Below are 19,505 nucleotides of genomic sequence, written 5' to 3'. Positions count from 1 at the left end.
ACCTTAACAGAGTGAATTATCTGTGATGGAAGCAGCAGGCAACCTGAAATGTTCAGCCTTTGTCCCTTTCCACCCAACCTCCTAAAGACCAAGGAAGATAGTTACACCAGTACCTTGTGAACTAGTGCATTTCACTGCAGCAAATTAAACAGACTGTGGGAGACTGTGAACAAAGTGCATGTGACATCTTCCATTAACAGTTTAGTGGCCCATTTGAAGGCTGGGAAATGGGATTTCTGGGTGCTGACGTGTTGCATTTTGGGGGGTAAGAGACCTTGAGTGGAAAAGGTTAGAGCAGGTAGAGTCTGCAGGGAAAGATCCACAGACGGTGCAAGTATGAAGTCTTGTAGGCTACACACATGATCTCTGTACTCCCACATGGGTAACAGCAACAAAAGCCTGCTTAAACCAGCCCTCTCTCTTCCAAAATCACTTTCCCATACAACTAAACTCTCAATTAAGGTTTCCAGAGTAACAGATTTGTTTGCAGGTTTAAACAGTTTAACAAAGAAAGAGAAAGCAGAAAACGCAACAAAACTCATAGTTTGGTCTCTGATGTAGCTATAGTAACTGCTATTTGTATTCAGTGCGGTAAGTTGAAAGGAGACTCAGGAAGTTAAATCTCAGCCCCCAACCTGCATGACTACACCAAGGTCTTGAGCCGGTCTACATTTTTGCATATTTTAGTGCATTTTTCACTTCTTACAAATTTGCTAAAAGGACTGATTTTAAAGTGCTGCAGCTAGTTTATAAATTACTTTGTGGCTTCAGGCTAAAATACATTTTTGATATGCTAAAGGAATATAAACTCAGTTGGGCCCTCAGATGTTTAGTCTGCTGATCGCCTCCAGTCAGAATCACACTGAAGGTTAATTACTACTTCTACTTCTGGTTTATTGTGTCTTTTACTTTACTTGGACTGGCATTACAACTCTCGTCTCCTACAAAATGATGATCCCATACAAAAACGCTACATTCTCAACTACGTTTCCAGGGAAATGTATTTGTTACAGACCAAAGGTCACAATTGACTACAAACGGAAACAAGAAATGCTTTTCATACCTAAATCTTGCCCCGTTGCCTACAGATTCTGCAGCCATATGCATATATCTGTTTATAGATTACAACTGCAGCAAATTTATACGCAACAACACAACACTATACAACTCTGGCAAGTTGTTACAACACAAATCATCTTGATCTCCTCCTTAGTAATTGCAGAGTTAACAGCAGACCGATGCCATTCATGTTCTAAGGTTACCAGGAATATGTGCTTGCATGTGTTTGACTGGATAATAACGTGTTGCTGAATGACATCGTGCCAAAAGCTTAGTTGAGTGTCACCTTTTGAGCTCTCTGGTTCGGCTAAATAAAAACTAATCAAACGGTCTTTTCCACTCTTTGAGGGCAGTTATACCTACAAGGTAAAGTTGTTGACATAAAACCCGATGAGTGCAGCTTTCTGAAGACGAGGCCAGATTTGCTCCTTGGTTGACAATGAAGACTTTCTTTCTCTCTGGCTCACCTGCGGGCATTCAACACGACCGCATTCAGCCCTCTGGCAGAGGACCTGACCTTGGCTGCAGGTACAAAACTCGCAGCCTGTGCCGTTCCACGTGTCTCCATGGTAACGCACGCCATCCGGGTACGGGCAGCTTCCCTTGGCAGCGGCGCATTCATCACAGCACTGACCGGCACGCCTCACTTTGGTCTGACCCTGTGAGGAAGCAGTTTCAATTCAATTTCATTTCATTCAGAGTGTCACATCACAACAAGTTATATCAGGACATTTCACACATCGAGCAGGACGAGAACACACTCATGATTTTCAAAGTCAATTAATTCCCAACATCACCCAGGAGCAAGCGTAACAGCGTAACAGAAATCTTGAGCGGGCTCCTTGTGTTGGTAGTAGCAGTAGAAGTATTAACAGTAGTAGTCCATGGTGGAAGATTAGGTTCAGGTACAGTGCAGATGTCAAGAATGAAGGAATAAAAACTGAGCTGTGGGACAAAGAAAATCCAAGGAGCTTATAAAAGAGCTGGTTTGTGTTTGTGTTGTCTAAGCAGCGAGTGTGTGATGCATGATTGTGGGAAAACACACCAAGCGGTTAAGACTGATGAGACACCTTTACGACTTTACTTGAAAGTGCTGAGAGGTGTAGATTTACTGACTCTGCAGATGAGACTGACGATTTTAAATCCTCTGTATTCCATGAAGACAGTACGTGTTGCTCTCTGAGTTGAGGCAGCGTGTTCAAAGTCTATCCATTCATTAACAGAGTGGTTAGTAATGAGCTCAGCTCTTTTTTCTCTCCTTGTATCTGCTTATTTCAGAATGGTGGGTTTGAGGCTTTGAGGGCACTGGGACCCTTCGCAGAGCGTGATTCAGTTTTAACTCTTATCATGAGTGGAGGGAATGGACTGAGAACTGAGAATAGCTTTAAGTTTGAGGTAAAGTTTTTTTTAATAATAAATATAACTTGTGTGAGAAAGAGCAAAGTGCTTCAAAAGGGCCGGAACAGCAGGAAGGGAGATAAGTGGTTCTCCCAAGCAGGCGTTCACTCTTTCCAGCTTTTAAAACGTCTGACTTTTGATTATTTAGAACAAAAGGATGCTTTTGACAAAACAAAACTTGATGTCCTCTTCCTGTACACAGGTTGGGTAAACACTGTCTTTATTTAAAGTACAATAAACGCACTCTTTCAAATAGACCATAACCTTCTTTAACCACAGTAACTCTTTATTGTATTTCGGGTTTTATCACTTTAGCGACTTCTATTGTTGTATTCTGCTTTTTTCTCTGTTTTCATGCCATTTCCTAAAAAAAAATTGCTCTTGTGGTAAACAAAATCTCTATATAGATATATAGAAACTATAAATATTCATGGGAAATGTCTGTTTGAAGTTTAATTTGACTCATCACTGCTGCCACAAATATTCAGCAGAGCACCAAATTTGGACACTGACAGCTGAATTTGATACAAAACCAAATGTCAATGAGTTTAAGGTGTGTGTGTGCGTGTAAGACAACCCACCTTGTCACAGGTGACGGGCCGACAGGTGTGTGTGTGGCATTTCGACTGACCCCGGTCACACACACAAGTGGTGCAGGCGTTCTTCTGCCACTGCTCGCCATGCTGCAAAGATACGCAAGGATATGATCACACTTAGACGTCTAACACCATAACAAACACACACACACACACACACACACACACACACACACACGCACACACACACACACACACACACACACACGTTCTCACTTCAATATGTCAAATAATGCAGCTTGATCGAAGTTCCAAAGTTTCAAACTAAAAAGCTGTGTCACGTGTAACTGAAAGACATTATTCTGAAAGAGTGACTTGAAAGAAAGGAACATTTGTAAATGAATCAGTAGATTTAAATTGTGTGACTGTTTCACAAAATGCCGTGAGACTGTGTCGGCTCGTTACATGTATAGTGTCTTGCCAAAATAAACCTCTGGCTTCACAGGAAGTTTAGTTTGGGTTCACGTTACTAACTGACGTGACAAAATGTTTGACACGGGACCCTAACAGCCTGCTGGACTAAAGTCCTCTGTATATTTGACCCGTCCACCTCCCCTCCCTCCCTGTGAGAACCATCTCTCTCTTTGTACTACGTCTGTTACTTTACCCAGAATGCAGCTCACACACTAAATGAGCGTCGGTGGCAGACGCCATGCAGGGAGTGCCGACCAAGCTGCTTTATTTGACACCTCGGTAGTGAGGACAGGCAGCACACAAACTCTCAGTGAATAACAGGCCGTTTGTGGGAAACTTCTCTCCTGCGCGGGGATACAGAGAAGCTACAGGCCAGCTCGGCACTGTGAACGGCATACAAACACACACTTTGCTGTCAGGAGCAAATGCCGGCGATCAAGTCAACCTCATTCTCTGTGAGTTCAAAACTTTTCAGAAGAGAACCAAACCATAAAACTATAAAAAAGGGGCAGCAGTGAACGGACAAACTGCATGGATGTATTCATATTCATATCATTATACATTTTATGGCTGAAGTGCCGATCAATTAGTCCGTGAGTTAATAAGCTCTGTGGAAAGACAGTTGAAGTTCCTCTCCTTGAATTGGAATTGATTTAACTGCTAAAAACTCATATCTGTTCATCAAATTACATATTTAGACATTTTTCCAATCCATTCCCTGGCTGAGAACTAATTTGACATATTTGCCTATTAATTATGCATATTAGCCCACATTCAATACTCCACACATCAGCTCACCTTTAACGCCACTCTAATGTTTTCTGTTTGATAGCTACTGTATGCTTGTCAATGGCAAGTGGCAACAAGGAGTCATTCAGGCATGTGTGTTTGAGCCAGCAACCAATTCTGACGAAAAGCATAGTTCTTCCCACAAGCTTGGCACGCCACATCACACACAGTGGCCCTTAATGTTTCGGTTAAAACGGCCTTAATTTGGCTGAAAACAATGGGTTTTTTTTTAAACGTATAAACTGCTGAAATATTTAAATGGCTATACTTCAGTAGTCTAGAGGTCTCAACAACTCTTCATGTTTCAACAAAGTTTTACACGCCAGATCACTGTTAACTGGTGATGGTATTTAAATAGCCATGCAGAGTGTCTTCATCTAAAAGTATTCCTCGGTGCACTCTAGCCAGGGCACTGAGATTAAGTGGAGTCGTCCCACAGCAGCGCCAAGCCTGCTATGTTTAATGCCTTAAATATATAATCTGTTTTGACTTCCTGTAGCTGTCAGATGAAATCCTAACTTCCTTCCTCTCAAGTTTAAACTGCTCGATTACCTACTGACTGAACCACGGAAGATGCAAATTAATGAATGATTTCCCCAGAAAGAAGACATCTTTCACTTATATAACATGTATTATAGCAATTTATCAAAGAGCTCTTTGGACATCACTAACGTGTATGAAGCATTCAAGGACGTAATGGGTCTGTAAGCCCCCTTGCTTGTTGTGTCAACACGGAAGCATAACTTGGGCTTTGGGCTCACACAGCAGCCTGTGGTGCTACGCCTGTCAGTAGTATCACCTGCCCAGTCAGCGTCACTATAGGTCACTAAGCCTAACTCCTCACTGTCGTTTCTCCTGAAACACAACTCCTTGTTTGTAGTGCCTCTGAGGTACCTTAATACATGCTTCACAGTTAACCATTGCTCCTCTGTTGGTTCACAGAAATATTGCTTACCACAAAGCTTAAGTCTGGGCGTGTACATGTTGTTAAATATATAAGGCTGCCTACCACCTCTCTGTACAACTTAACATCAGATATCTTAACAGCATCTTCTGTGTAGCACAGTTTCCCTGGGTTTACAGTTCTGCATATTAAACCTCTCCAAAATCCTGTTGACATATGCTCCTTGTGACATCTTTACACATCCATCAGACTGAGTGAAATCAATACCGAGAAAATGCTTCAGTGTGCCCAAATCTTTCATCTTAAATTTTGCTCAAAGCATCTCTTTTACATCCTTCATTAGTTGTTCATTGCTGGCTGCAATTATCAAGTCATCAACCCAGATGATCATAACCACCTTTCCATGTTTTATCTCTCTGGAGTAGACACAGTGACCTGCTGGGTTTTGTGTGAAGTCATTTCAGTTAGACAGTCATGCAAAATCCTATTCCAATTACGGCCAGATTGTTTGATACAAAGATTGTTCCAGTTTACACACCAGTCCCTGCTCACACCTGGAATCGAGCTTTCCCTTGTCCTGTTTGTATGCGTAACATACAGAATCCATACTTCTGCATTTTGGATAGATTTGGCTTTTTGTCTGTCAGCATTTGGTAAGGGGTCTTCCCTGTTCGCTTATTAAAGCATCTGTTTGTACCACGGCTGCAGTTTGGACAGCGTAGTTCCATAGACATTTGGGTAGTTGACTTTCAATTAACATCTTAGGGATGCAAACAATTAATCAATTATCGATTAATTGTCGATAAGAAATTACTCGATTAAAATAAATTAATTGCAATTAATTGTGTTTTGAACCCGTAATTCCCCGCCAGTCCATTTTAATCACACTTATTTTTGCAGCGTGGAACGTTTCTCACTGGATGAGTTTCAGGCGGACCGATAATGCCTGGTCACACCGGCCGCGAAAGCGCCGCAAATAGGCGCGTAGCGGAGCCCGCTTCCTTTCGGCGCCCTTGTTAAGCGATAGTATAGTTCACACCAGACATTAAGACAATGTGCTGGAGGTGAGGTTCGCCCAGGGCGTCATGAAACCTAGGACCGCCACTGGCTACACTTAATGGCAAAAATTGCACTGGTCTGTTGGACTTGGTTGAACAAAAACAAACAATATTTAGTTGCTTAAGCTTATGTATTCAGTCATTATTCAATGGTATACTAAAAATCCATGTGAAAAAATTACTTCTCACTGTTCTCAGGTCAAATATTTATATGCGATTAAAATGCGATTAATTTCGATTAATTCATTACAAAGCCTCTAATTAATTAGATTCATTTTTTTAATCGAGTCCCGGCCCTAATATTTATATTTTAGTATTCCCTCACTACTCAGTAAATGGGGCTTGCCAGGTATTTCCAGTACTTTTAAAGTGACGCAAAGGAAGGTTTCTAATAAAACTATAGATGTTAGTGTCAAAAAAAAGAACAATAACATCAGGTCAGGAGGTTTCCTGTAAACTGATAATACTGATCTCTCTCTGGCAGTATTGACGTAATCAATCAGTGTGTGTGTGTGTGTGTGTGTGTGTGTGTGTGTGTGTGTGTGTGTGTGTGTGTGTGTGTGAGGTGAGGGTACCTACCTGGTACTGTTGACCAGCAGACAGACAGGGGTTGGACACACACTGAGGACAGCAGTGTCCTCGCTGGATGACCAAGTTCTCATGCTGAAGGAAGAGGGAAAAAAGACCAGATCAGACCAGGTGTGTGTGTGTGTGTGTGTGTGTGTGGCAGGCAGACAGACAGACAGACAAATGGGCTTCAATAAAGCACTGTAAATATAAGTATAATATAAGTGACTCAACCGTTAGATAGCCTGCCATTCTAGCAAACATCTTTATTACTGGAGCACTGAATGGAGCATATGACAATATACACTTCAGTGGAGACAACCATGATGTCAGCGATGATATCTGCCCGGAGAATAGTTTATTCTTTGTTTATTAAAGTCCCAGTCGGCAAGTCCGGCGGATCGAGGTCTGGCGGATCGAGGTCAGATTTTCAATGTTTACAACTCTTGGGCTCCTCCCCCACGACCACCGAGCTCCTTCCCCTCGACTTCGTGCCCTTTGAAATCCCTTAGATCACGCCACCTTTGAAACGCGGGTCCGATGTTGACTCTGGTTTGATCACGGGCACCGTCGCAATCTTTCTTTTTTTCCTTCTTTTCCACCGGCGTTTTCTTTTCCTTGGTTGTTTTGGACCTCCTCGTTTCGGTTTTTAACCGAGGAATTGGAAGCTTGTTGCTACTTCCCTCCGCCTCCCCCCTGTGATAGTGGTACGACCCGAGGGGGGAGGGGCTCTGTGTGCACGAACACAGCCCTTCGTGCTGATTGGACAGGATGATCCGGGGTCTGTTGATTTTTTGCAAAACAAACAGGCTCTACGTGCACGTAGAGGCACGTAGAGGCGGGCTTTTTTTTCTAAAACCGGATGATTTATGTTGTTCTATCGGAGCATAGTGTCGGCTTCAGTGAATATGATCAAAAAAAATTTGCCGACTGGGACTTTAACTACTGTTTGTCATGATTTTGTATAGTGGAACTGTACTCTGAAGAGGGAACAGGGAAAACACAAAGACATTGTAAGTGCCCGTGTGTCATAATTCCACAAACTCACCGGTTTGCAGGCCACTTGCTGACACTCTGCAACTGAACACCCTACTCCCCCGTTGCTGCACACACATCTGGAACAGAGGCTGGGCTCCCACTCCTCACCATCTCTGTACACAGTCGCCTGCCAGGAGCAAGACCCTGACACACACACACACACACAGATAGATAAACACAGAATGAGTAAACAGTGAAAATGACTGAGGTAATGAGCTGACTGTTGGAGCGTTGTTCGCCCTCAAACTCACTGATTGACAGTGAGGGGGAGGGAAGTCGCTAATTAGCTTCTAACCGTTGGGATGCATCATAGCAGCTCCAAGACATCGTTAGAGTCAGAAACCGCTCGCCTCCAACTGATCTGTGCACTCCAAGACCTCTGGGTTTGACACAACAACTATCTGTTTGATAGAAGACGAATGCTGTGTTCACACCAAACAAGCAAATGTATCGAATGGCGCGACTGCATACAAAATCAGTGCAAAGGTGCCAATGGACATGAATGACCCAGTGCAAAATTTGCGTCATGAATTTGCTAAATAATGCCAGTTGACTTGTGTAAGGAATTCATGTGACGCTTGGTTGTGAAAGCCTATCCGAGCATCTGATTGGCCTCTAACCAGTGTAATTCTACTAAATAGTCTTATTTATGATAGTAGCGCAGAGAAGTTAATAAAAACAATAAAGGATCATTAGAGTTTCAAGGTACAGAACAACATGCCTCACTGGGTTTGTCTCAAGAAAAAAACATTTTGAATTGAACACAGGATCTTCTGCTAAAATATGTTTAACATTTAGTGTGATGAGAAGTTCCCAGCTATGATTTCTAGCAATATTACACCCGTACACAAAGAAATAATGCACCATATTACTCATCACTGTAACCCTGAAAGCATTGATCCTTAAAGCTACTACTAGCTATTTTACTACTTAAAATACTAAAAGCATGTTTCTCCTTTATGGAAGGAATACTTCACCCACTAAATGACCATTATACATCATACATTCTTGAAGAAAACCCATGTAGCATAAAGTTTTTCATGTACCCTCTCATATGCTCACTACTTTCCAAACACATGCATCTTCACTCAAACTTTACTGTTTACAACAGTTAAATTATTCGGATTTCACTCCATGAGTCATTCAATGTGGTCTCCATTTACTTCAGTTCATCCAGACTTCTTTGAGGGGGGGTGAGTCACTGAATGGCCATGTTGTGGTTCAAGTATTTGCAACATTTGCATTTACATTTTTATTGCAGTTTTGTGTGGTTGGATGCACCTACCTCAAATTCTTAATAATATAATAATTTAATCACAGAGGTTATATTCTGAACATGGTTGTATAATGGAACTATTGTAGGAAGAAAAGTGATGAACTATGTATTCTATTTTAGAAAATAATATATCAGAACACAAACAAAAACAATTATTAAGTCCCATGCCATGTGAAAAATCCTTCTATAAAAAGGAGAGAATAAAACACTTTTATTTCACTTGCATGGCTTTTTTTAGCCATCAGTTACCAAGTAACATGTGGGAATTCTACCTACAACAGAGCTTGCCTTAAGAAAGGAATTGGAATATAAGTGAAGCGATGCTCCCATCTCTCCCATGAAAAATGTGTATCATATTCATACGATAGTGAAACATGGCTTCGTAACAAAAAACTAGGCTATTATGTGCCACTTTCTATGAGTGGAGAAAACGTCCCAGTATCGAGCATTCTCAATAAAATGATTGATCAATTAAGAGTCCATCTGGTTTACTCACTTCTGGGCAGAGACTTGAAACTATAATAATAGGGAACATTTACATTCCACAACATTTATTTAGCAAATGCTTTTATCCAGAGAAGGGTATTCAACCATTTCGGTACTACCATAAGATGGCAATTCTGCATCAAACGATGACATTATATTTGTCCACAAAAAGGATATTCTCTGAGATAAAAGTCCCATTTCCGAGAAAAACAAGAAAAAGAGTAATCATTTTCTGAAGGAACCACAATGCTTCACTTTGCAAGGCTGGATTGACCTCGTCCCACCATGGATGTCACCCTTCAACACTGTGGCAACCTGAGCTGCTGAGTGCAAATATATTAATTATAAAAGCTTTTATATATGTTCAATAGAGATTACAGAAATAACCTGAGAGAAAATGTGTGTATCTTTCAGGACCATTGCTGAGCTCAGAGGCAGTCTGTCTGAAAACTGCAAATGTTAAGATTCCGCTGATAATCCACTGGGCAAAGTAAAACGTACATTAGCAAATCCACAACTCATTCTTAACTGGTCCAAATTGTTGGGACACACAGAAAATTGAATCAAAAAGGAAATCTTATCTGAAATCTGTACGTGCAAATGGGCCTCACCTCCGTTGCGGCCACACTTGGGGCAACACTCCCCAGCCGGGATGAACGGGCTCTGGTCCCCCGGACAGCTGAGAGGGGGGCAGGGCTGAGCGCTGCAGGATACACTCCCTCTGGAGCAAACACAAATGGAACAGGGCGAGGGACTCCACTGGCTGTCATGCTGTGAGAAACCAGAGAAGCAGACAGTTACACACAGAAACACAAGCAGAGGAAGAAGCGAAGAGACAGTGGGATGAGAAAAGCTGTTTTGCTCTCTGTGGACAAGATGACTTTGTAAGCCTAAGCCTGAGTGACAGATGAGAGAACAGAGGAGGGGAGGCGGGGTCTCAAACACCATTGGAAGAGATAAGGAATAAAAAAAACAAACAAGAGGGTATATGTGAATGGGGATAAGGAGGCAGACAGTGAAAGGACATTACCTTTATATTTGAAAACTGACATGCAGATGTGTCATTTGGTTCTGTGTGATACGTGGCCTCAGCAGCGCAGTGTGCCCACTTAAAGACTCGTTCCCCACTGGTGGTTCAGCTTGAGGTTTATTCACACACGTGTATACTAGTGTTGAGAAACAAAGCCTCGGGCCATGTTTTGGGTATAAAAACACGAAGGATGTTTCTATTCTGTGATTGACGTATGGATTGATTGAATCGACACTTGCACAACCATCTCTGTGGTATTAATTAGAGGACTATTTAGAGTAGAGGTCGGTTTTGTTCTTTCACTCTTAATGAGATATCAGCACGTCGATGTTTGCCTGAAGTCAAACTGATAGAGGTGAGGATCTGACTTTACTCATTTTCTGGGGTGTCAGGCTGTGTAATAAAAGCCTCTTTAGCCAGCGTGAAATCAATCATGAGTATGCGTTTTCAAAGAATTTAGCAGAACGCTCTCACTTCTTGCACATCGTTGTCTGCTGCTTGTTGTGTCAATGTCTTTGTGTTAGGTAGAATAGCTCTTGTTGTACAGGATAGGCAAAACCAAATCAATAATCCCACCTGCATATGCTCAGATATTTCATTTTACAGTCCATAAATTTAATTATTAATTTAATGGGTTTGTGACGGTCATATCCATGGGCAGCTGTGCTCGTGGTGGGAAACCTTTGGGGCAGCGGGCGACTTTTTAATAATGAGACTTTGCTCCGTGTGAGACGGTAACTTAAGTAACTCAAGCAGGCATCTTAATGGACAAGAAACTTCAGGTAACAACCAGACGACTAATAGTATATATATACTGTATATATATATATATATATATATATATATATATATATAAGAAGTTAAATCATTTCCCAGTCTAGGATTAATAAAGCAATTCTATTCTATTCAAAGAGAGTTACTATGAGGAACCAGGTCTCCATGGCGACCTGGAAGTAGTTCCAAAATGACATCATCATGGAATGTCATACATATACTGTATATATATATATATATATATATATATATATATATATATATATATATATATGTGTGTGTGTGTGTGTGTGTGTGACACATATATAGATGGAATGACATTAAAACAACTTGACTTGAGATGTCTGAGGAAAACAACGCTTTTGGCTCACAGCCATATGAAATATAAAAAAGGAAACATATTCCTACCCTGGAGCTACCCTGATTAACAGTTATCTCTGAACTTTCAAATACTAAAATCAATCAAGACATCATCAAGTCCTCCGGTGATGTCTGCAAAAATAGAAAAGCTTGATATTTTTCCTGCAAAAGGAGCTGCAGTAGGGACAATTTCCAACAGCAGCAGTTACTGTGAAGATGCAATAAAGCCTTCAAAAGGCTGTGACACCTCTCCAGTCCTCCTCCATGGTCATCCAGACCCGTGTAAAGTACCACTTCACCAGAAACGCCAGTGGAATCTCTAAACCCGCCTTTGTTTTTTTTCCCCCTCGAGGACGTGTAACTGTCCAAAATGGCTGCCAAAAAGTCCAGCTCGTTAAGCCGGAGGCAACTAAATTGGAGGATGAACAAGACAGTGATTGTTTTCTTCAGTGAAAGGGAGGCGGGAAGGGGGTGGGAATCCAAAACCATTCTGTCAGCAGTGAGTACACTTAACAAGTGGATGCCTTGTGATGTATAGGTATAATAACATTTATAATTTAGCGGTTCCCACCAAAACGAGGGAAAAACACCACAAAAACATGATGATTGAACTCAAAATGCAAAGGCATTAATCTTGGTGAGAAGTAGGGTCATTTTCCTCATAGATTTTCTATACAATCAGACTCGGGAAGAATGCTGAAGTTTACAAATCTTCCACATTGGCTTCAGTTCTCTGAACAGACTTTGCCTCCAGGTTGGAAACCATGAAAAATCGTCACCAGGCCAAAACACAGACCGTTCTGATGTACTTAGAAATCAATCTACAATGATTTTATGATAACTTCGACTTACTCCATAAACCACTCCTTCGTACTGGCAGGAGCCCTGGGACGAGGAGATGCACTCCGGACAGCACTTGTTGGCAGGGATCCTCAAACGCTCGCCCTTTAGAAAAGACAGACATGTGAATACACAAAGATACACCAAGCACGGGCACAATAAACACTGATCCCCGGAGATGGAAAGAGAAAATGAATATGGCTCCGTTTAACCAGCATGAATAAGTCGCCTACGGTTTATCCAGTTCTATCGATATTACCTACATGCAACACAATTAGTACAACAGGACAGGCAATAATGAAAATATGAAAACTCATATCAGACGTGCTCAGCCTGCAGACTGCAGGGGAGGTGTTACAAAACATCAAAATACATATTCAACACGCAGTCCTTTATCCACGCTTCCTACACATTCTGATTGAGGCTGACTGTGCGGAGACAAGTATACGAGAAAGTAGCGAAGGTCAGATGCAGAGCCGCTGAATGGATTAGGCATCATTCATTTGTGAGAATGAATGATATAGAAATAAAAAGGAGGAGAGGAGCAGAACTTTTATAAAGTGAGAGAACAAAAAACAAGTAGCTTCAGAAAACATATTGTGTCAATTGAAAAAGAGAAAAAAAACAAAGAGGTTTGGCGAATATGCAGCAGGAGATAAATTGCATGGGAACAGACTGACAAATGGCAACTAAATGTAGAAATAACAAGTGTAGGAAATAAAACAGATGGAGAGCGAGCTTTGCAGCAGGTAGCAGTCCCTCAGACCGAAGGTTTATATTGTACTTTCAGCTCCATCGATCACCTACAAGCAAAATCTGAAGATAAAAAGAAGACCACTGGCTGAATTTTGACAGCTTCTGGAAAATTCATCACACCAGCCATTTTATATTAATAAATTAAACCAGCTACAGTACGAACCACTTCATATAATGTATATTAGCCCTCATTCCTCTTATCCTGAACTCTTCATCTTTCGGTCCCTCTGGATTCTCGATTCAATCCTTCTTGCACTGTTGTTGTTGTTGTTGTTGTTGTTGTTGTATTCATCACTGGCCACTTTCCTGTCTCATTATAAAATAATGTAAACGTACCCAACAACTTAGTGGGGGTGATATATCTGTGTAAGTTATTGGTATCCATCATATCAAACTAATAACCTTTGCAAGATTAGTTTGGTTTTTTTCCGGACTCAGGCTGTGGTGACAATGCAAACCACTAAACCACTATTTGACTTTCTGACTATATTATTGCTGGTGTCATTTCCAGTTTTGATTAACCAATACAATTATCATCTATGATATTATTTAGGTTGTTCTCAAGCCATACATGTGCCCTTATTTGTTATACAATTAAAAATTAAACTGTGAAATTCAAACAGAGAAAAAGAGCAAACAGCAGTATAATTAAGTACTTGATTGATGAGTGCATCAATGAATAGAAAACATGCACAGGCAGTTTTTCCTCCGTTCGCATTATTATTTATTTGCGAAAGGTAAAAAGAAATTCTGAATCAATAAATTAGAATCAAATATGAGGTTTTGCTGCTTGTTTTTTTCAGATATGACTTGTGACTGTTGCTAAAGTGTTGGGCTCTGGAGAGTTGTGATGGAAGTTATTCACTAGGCTACTTTTTTAATATTTCATAGACTTTACACGGGCTGATGGTGGTGTAGGTGGTAGTACTGTCGCCTCACAGCAAGAGGGTCCCGGGTTCAATTCCCGGTTCGGCCCGGGTTCCTTCCTCTGAGTGTGCATGTTCTCCCCGTGTAAGCGTGGGTTCTCTCCGGGTTCTCCGGCTTCCTCCCACAGTCCAAAGACATGCAGGATGGGGATAGGTTCATTGGTGACTCTAAATTGCCCGTATAGGTGTGAATGTGAGTGTGAATGGTTGTTTGTCTCTACATGTCGGCCCTGTGATAGACTGGCGTCCTGTCCAGGTGTACCCTGCCTTCACCCAATGATAGCTGGGATCGGCTCCAGCCCCCCCGCGACCCTGAATACAGGATAAGCGGTAGACAATGGATGGATGGAGACTTTGCGCATAATTGAGATAATCACCGGTAAACATCTGAATTTAAAATATTTGTGGAGAAACCTAAGATTAATCCCTGGACTCAGCATGTGTCACTTAAAAAATGATAAACAAAGACACAAACACCTGTGGTAGATGTTTAACCTGTAGAACATTACAGAAATATGAAAACGAGTAACGTTTAGAGATGGATTTCATAAAAGCCAATACGGTGAGGATAAAGGACCTTTAGGTTATGGTCCTGGATTTCAAAGGACAGCTCTGTAATCAGAGATGGATGATAAAAACTTAATCCTTTTTTTATCACAGTGTAGGTAAGAGAGTGACATTTTAAGAGCTTTTTAAATGTGGGGAGCACACGGCTTGGTGGGCATGATGACTAATTTTTAATTAACATTAGATTGCTAGCCAGCAGAGTGGAATTCATTAGACATTGATTGTTGCCTTAGCACAGGGTAGGGATTGGATTTGAAGCCGTCACCGCAGGCTTTGACGTTTAAATCACATTTAAGAAGAAGCACAGGGAGGAACAGCCTGATAGATAGACTGAAAAGAAGCTTTAAAAATGTGTCCCTGTGAATTCAAATGAGCCAAAAAAAAAAAACAAGGCTGGAACTTACAGTCTGAAATGTTGTCGTTGTGGCATACTAAATGTTGCAATCGGCAGACTTCACTGTACAATAGTCTGTCATTTCATTTGATTCTCGTTGTAAGGCCAACTCACAAAGACGAGTGATAAACAAGCCCTTGAAAGCAGATCTGTGCTTCAAGGGGGAAAACATGTAATGAGTCAGATTAAAATCACAAAAAAATCATGTTTAAGGCTATTCACTTAATTTGCTCAATGTTTGAGTCCGGTGCCCTGCTAATTCTGCTTGCCGTCAAGTGAATAATGTGGAGAATGGTACATTGTGTAGCATGAACCATGATCCCACTCTTTTTAGACTTTAGCTTATGTTTCCCATGTGCTTCACTACAGCATCATACGTTGGGTTGAGTCAAGTGAACGCATTCATTTGAGCTGAATTTCCACACTTTTTGTGATAGAAAATGCTGTTAATCTTATCTTAATCTATCTTTGTTAAAGTATTATTTAGTAATTAGTATTATTATTATTAACAATTAATTATTAATAATAACAAATAATTAGTAAATGTATATTTTTTATTTGTTTTAATTCGTTTTTGGCTAGTAATGATTGGATCAGATATAAAATATGTCAGTACATACCCCTTTCATAGCTTTTACGTGTCCTAAATGCACGTAACCACAATGCAGTGTATAAACACAGTCATGAAGCATGTATTTGTAAAATATTGTGATATTATCATCATGAGTTACTCTGTGAATCCCACCCCTAGTTTTCAATCCAGAGCGAAAAAGCACTCAAACGTGTAAAAATGTGAAAAGGTGCGTTACCTTCTGGAGGTCACACTGCGGGTTGGGGCATCGGGTGGCCCTGCAGATGGCCACGTCGCTGTAACAGGTACACTCCTGACATGACTGCGGTCTCCACGATGTGTTGTTCTTTTGAGACAAAATGAGAAAAACAGACATGAAACACTACAAAAGGGCCGACTTGATTTATCGCTGAAAAAAAGAAGAAAACACTAACTCATCCTGCTTCATCATATCCTAGCACACACACATTTCATGTTAATGTTGACAGCTAGGAGCAAATGGCAGTAAACATATCGACCCCATTGTGCATATTAATGTGATTGATAATGTTTTCCACTCACTTGTAGGAGGCCTTTATAAAGCATGAGAATTGTTGATTTACATCCTCTGCTGTCTAACTTGCCTATAGTCATTTTCTCTCCCATTGATGGTATTTATAGAACAGACACATCAAAAACAATGGATTCATATTAATCAGTGGAATCGGAACTGCTTCCTTGCATTGCAGCAGTTTATATTGCAGGCTATGTGATGTCTGTGTTAGCTGAGTAGTTTTTTTTGCATCCACCAGTTTGTGCGAGTTCCAGCAGAAGAAAATTATTTTGCACTTTGAACTCTTGTCATCCTCTATAACCGAGGCTGTAAAACACTGAAGGGTGTCTGATGCAGGTGGAGTGAAATTGCTTCAGTGATGATTAAAAGCCTTGAGCACCACGGCCAACTGCACAATGAGATTGGGCAAAAAAAAGGACAGAAAGGCTGGAGATCACTTCTGCCATGTTGGCTGACTGCACCCTTTAGCATGCCGGCTATTTGTCAAGTGCTCATAACGCGGAGCTGACAACATCTTATGGCTAGCTTAAAGCCAAAACCAAATCAATAATCCCGCCTGAATATGCTCAGATATTTCATTTTACAGTCCATAAATCCAATTTTGCCAGATGATTAATAACCCATTTGTGACGGGCATATCCATGGGCAGCTGTGCTAGTGGTGGGACACTTTGGGGCGGCGGGTGAGATTTGATGATGATGAGACTTTGCTCCGTGTGAGACGGTTACTTAAGTAACTCAAGCAGGCATCTTAATGGACAAGAAACTTCAGGTAAAAACCAGTATATATAATAGTCCCATTTATTGCATAAAAAGATAGAAAAGCCAACATGGGTTTTTAGATGTTTTATAAAACAGACAGCACTTAAAGCCCGCAACCAATCAGCCGATTCATGCTTTTTCAATTTCAATTGCTGGGGGGAAGAATGAGAGCTAAAGTCAATTCTTAAAACAACTGCTTTTGATAAAGCAGCCGTAAATAAGCATGCGGTTAAATGTGGGAGTAGCTATAGGTCATGTTGAAAGACACAGACAGAGAGGAGAAACGCCACAGCATGAACATTTAATTAGGGAAGCAGCCATCTGAGGGGGAAAGACATGTGAGTTGATACGTTCCCTGTAACGTGGTTTGAGCTATTTATGTGTGTGTGTGTGTGTGTGTCTGTGTGTATGTGTGTGTGTGTTTGTTTGTTAGTGCATCTCTGCACAGCTGTGGCCAGATGTGTAATGAGTTTTATGTAAGGGCAAATGTGTCATGGGCAATCTCTGCTCACAACATTAATGTTGCAGCTCAGAGGGGAGGAGGAGGAAGAGGAGGAGGAGGAGGAGGAGCAACCTAGAGAAGTAGTAGTACTGAATTTTTCGTCTCCGAGGCAGAAACTCTTCAAAGCAGGCACACACGATCTGAGATGTACAATAATGACATGGATGGGTTCTGTCAAGCAAATAAAAAGACTAGCTGATGCTTCAACAGGTAAAATGAACATTGTTTTTCACATTCCCTTAAAAGTTATCTTTAAATATTTATCATATAGTTTTCTGACGTTTTTCAACTAGCCTGGAGGAAAACACATTCCCCCGAAACGAAAGTGACGGTGCAGTTTTGTAACATGGGAACGTACACTTTTTTGAGACCAGGCTGGTCTCACTCATGATAGTGGGGACGACCAATGAAGACAGATTGCAGAAAAACAGTACAGTGCATGTGATATTCACTTTGCACTGTATCTGACCACACATTCATGCATCGTCTGCAAACATTTAACACATTAGAGTTCTTCACTTCACCTTTCTGTTTGGCAGATGATAAAAGGTACAAACAGATCCTCCGATATGAGGGAAAGCAATCCAGATAACAAAAAAAAAACAGATTCACTGTGACAGGCACTCAGAGTTGAACCCCCTCTGTGCATGTGCACTATTACAGGAAGGGTATCTGTCTCTCAGGTAATGTGTTCTCACTGCAAAGAGCAATTCCTAGGAAAGAGTGAGATCAGTTTGTCACTCCGAGTAGATCAAGTCCCCTCAGTCTCGGTTTCCATTTAAAAAATTACCAGAGATACTTGCCCCTGGCCTTTGCTGAAAAAACAAATCTATGGTTGAAAGAGCCAGCGTGACATCCTGACTATAAACACTTCAGCTTGGAGCCACCAAACCAACAAATCCCCCTACAAGTAGGCGATGCTCTCCAAAGTAGTGACAATCTTCCAGTTATCAGATGGCTTTCTAACAGATTGACGAGGCAGAACAATATCAAAGCACACATATAAATAGAAAATCATTGTGATTGCACCTGAAGAGAAGAACTTCAGTTATTTTTTCCTTAGAAAAAGTGGTTGAGTATGAAACTTTATCATAAGTCTATTGAAGTGAAAGCAGGAAAATTGAGGTCAGAAAGTTTGAAAGCACAAGCAAATGAAAAAACTATCAAAAGAACAGGAAAGGTACACGTTCTGATAAAAACAACAGAGACAATCCTATATTTTTAGAGATCTAGAAAAACTGATTGTAACGGTTACCACAGGTAAGTATGTTGATGATATTTTACTATTAGACCAGTATCAGTAAGATCCAGGAACGACTGCAGAGCCTGAAAGCCTGTGTCAGCAGAGATACCACACACACACGCAACTGGATGGTTTGAATTCAAATGTATTGTACACAAAATAATAAACATGAAATTACAGACCCTGCCTACCTAAGCCGGCTTCCTAGTGTGCACATATGCACAATAAATGGGCCCAAAATAAATGAAATAAAATAAATAAACTTTAAATAAAGTGTCCTCTTTGGAGGTTTCCTCAAAGAAAATAAGGAGTAAAGTTCAATGTGCACTGCTCCTTTACGGAAAGAAGCAAAGGTCTCTTGTGTATGAGTGTGTGTTCTTGTAATATCTGTGTTCGAACTACCCGGGTAGATTTTTTTTAAGTGTCAATCTTATCTGTCTGTGAATGAAGGGGGAATCGATGATGCTGTGTTCTGCAGAGGAATCCTGCGGCTGACCACACCGCGTTGCTAGTTCCTCCACAGTCAAACCTTCACTTTAACTGGCTCGCCACTGAACACCTAGTTCAGGTCCCGATCGACTCGGTCTGGGTAAAAAAAACAATCTATGCACACAGCGAAGAATGCATAAGTCACAATCTTTTT

The 19,505-nt window shown here is 41.0% G+C and overlaps 1 protein-coding gene across 2 annotated transcripts in view; it reads right to left on the bottom strand.

The window, feature by feature from the left end:
- Positions 1–19,505, bottom strand: part of fras1 (Fraser extracellular matrix complex subunit 1) — a 198,297-nt gene that overhangs the window by 129,470 nt on the left and 49,322 nt on the right. For both annotated transcript variants that reach the window (XM_084025869.1, XM_084025870.1), the window contains exons 3-9: positions 16,042–16,149; positions 12,602–12,694; positions 10,197–10,356; positions 7,834–7,967; positions 6,798–6,881; positions 3,039–3,140; positions 1,527–1,718 (exon numbers count right to left, since the gene is read on the bottom strand). In XM_084025869.1, coding sequence (XP_083881995.1) covers positions 1,527–1,718; positions 3,039–3,140; positions 6,798–6,881; positions 7,834–7,967; positions 10,197–10,356; positions 12,602–12,694; positions 16,042–16,149 — 873 coding nt within the window. The remainder of the gene's footprint in view (positions 1–1,526; positions 1,719–3,038; positions 3,141–6,797; positions 6,882–7,833; positions 7,968–10,196; positions 10,357–12,601; positions 12,695–16,041; positions 16,150–19,505) is intronic.

This window comes from Eutrigla gurnardus (assembly GCF_963514095.1).
Source record: "Eutrigla gurnardus genome assembly, chromosome: 13".
Taxonomy (NCBI): domain Eukaryota; kingdom Metazoa; phylum Chordata; class Actinopteri; order Perciformes; family Triglidae; genus Eutrigla; species Eutrigla gurnardus.
The sequence above is the reverse complement of the archived record's forward strand: the minus strand, read 5'-3'. Positions and strand labels throughout refer to the sequence as shown.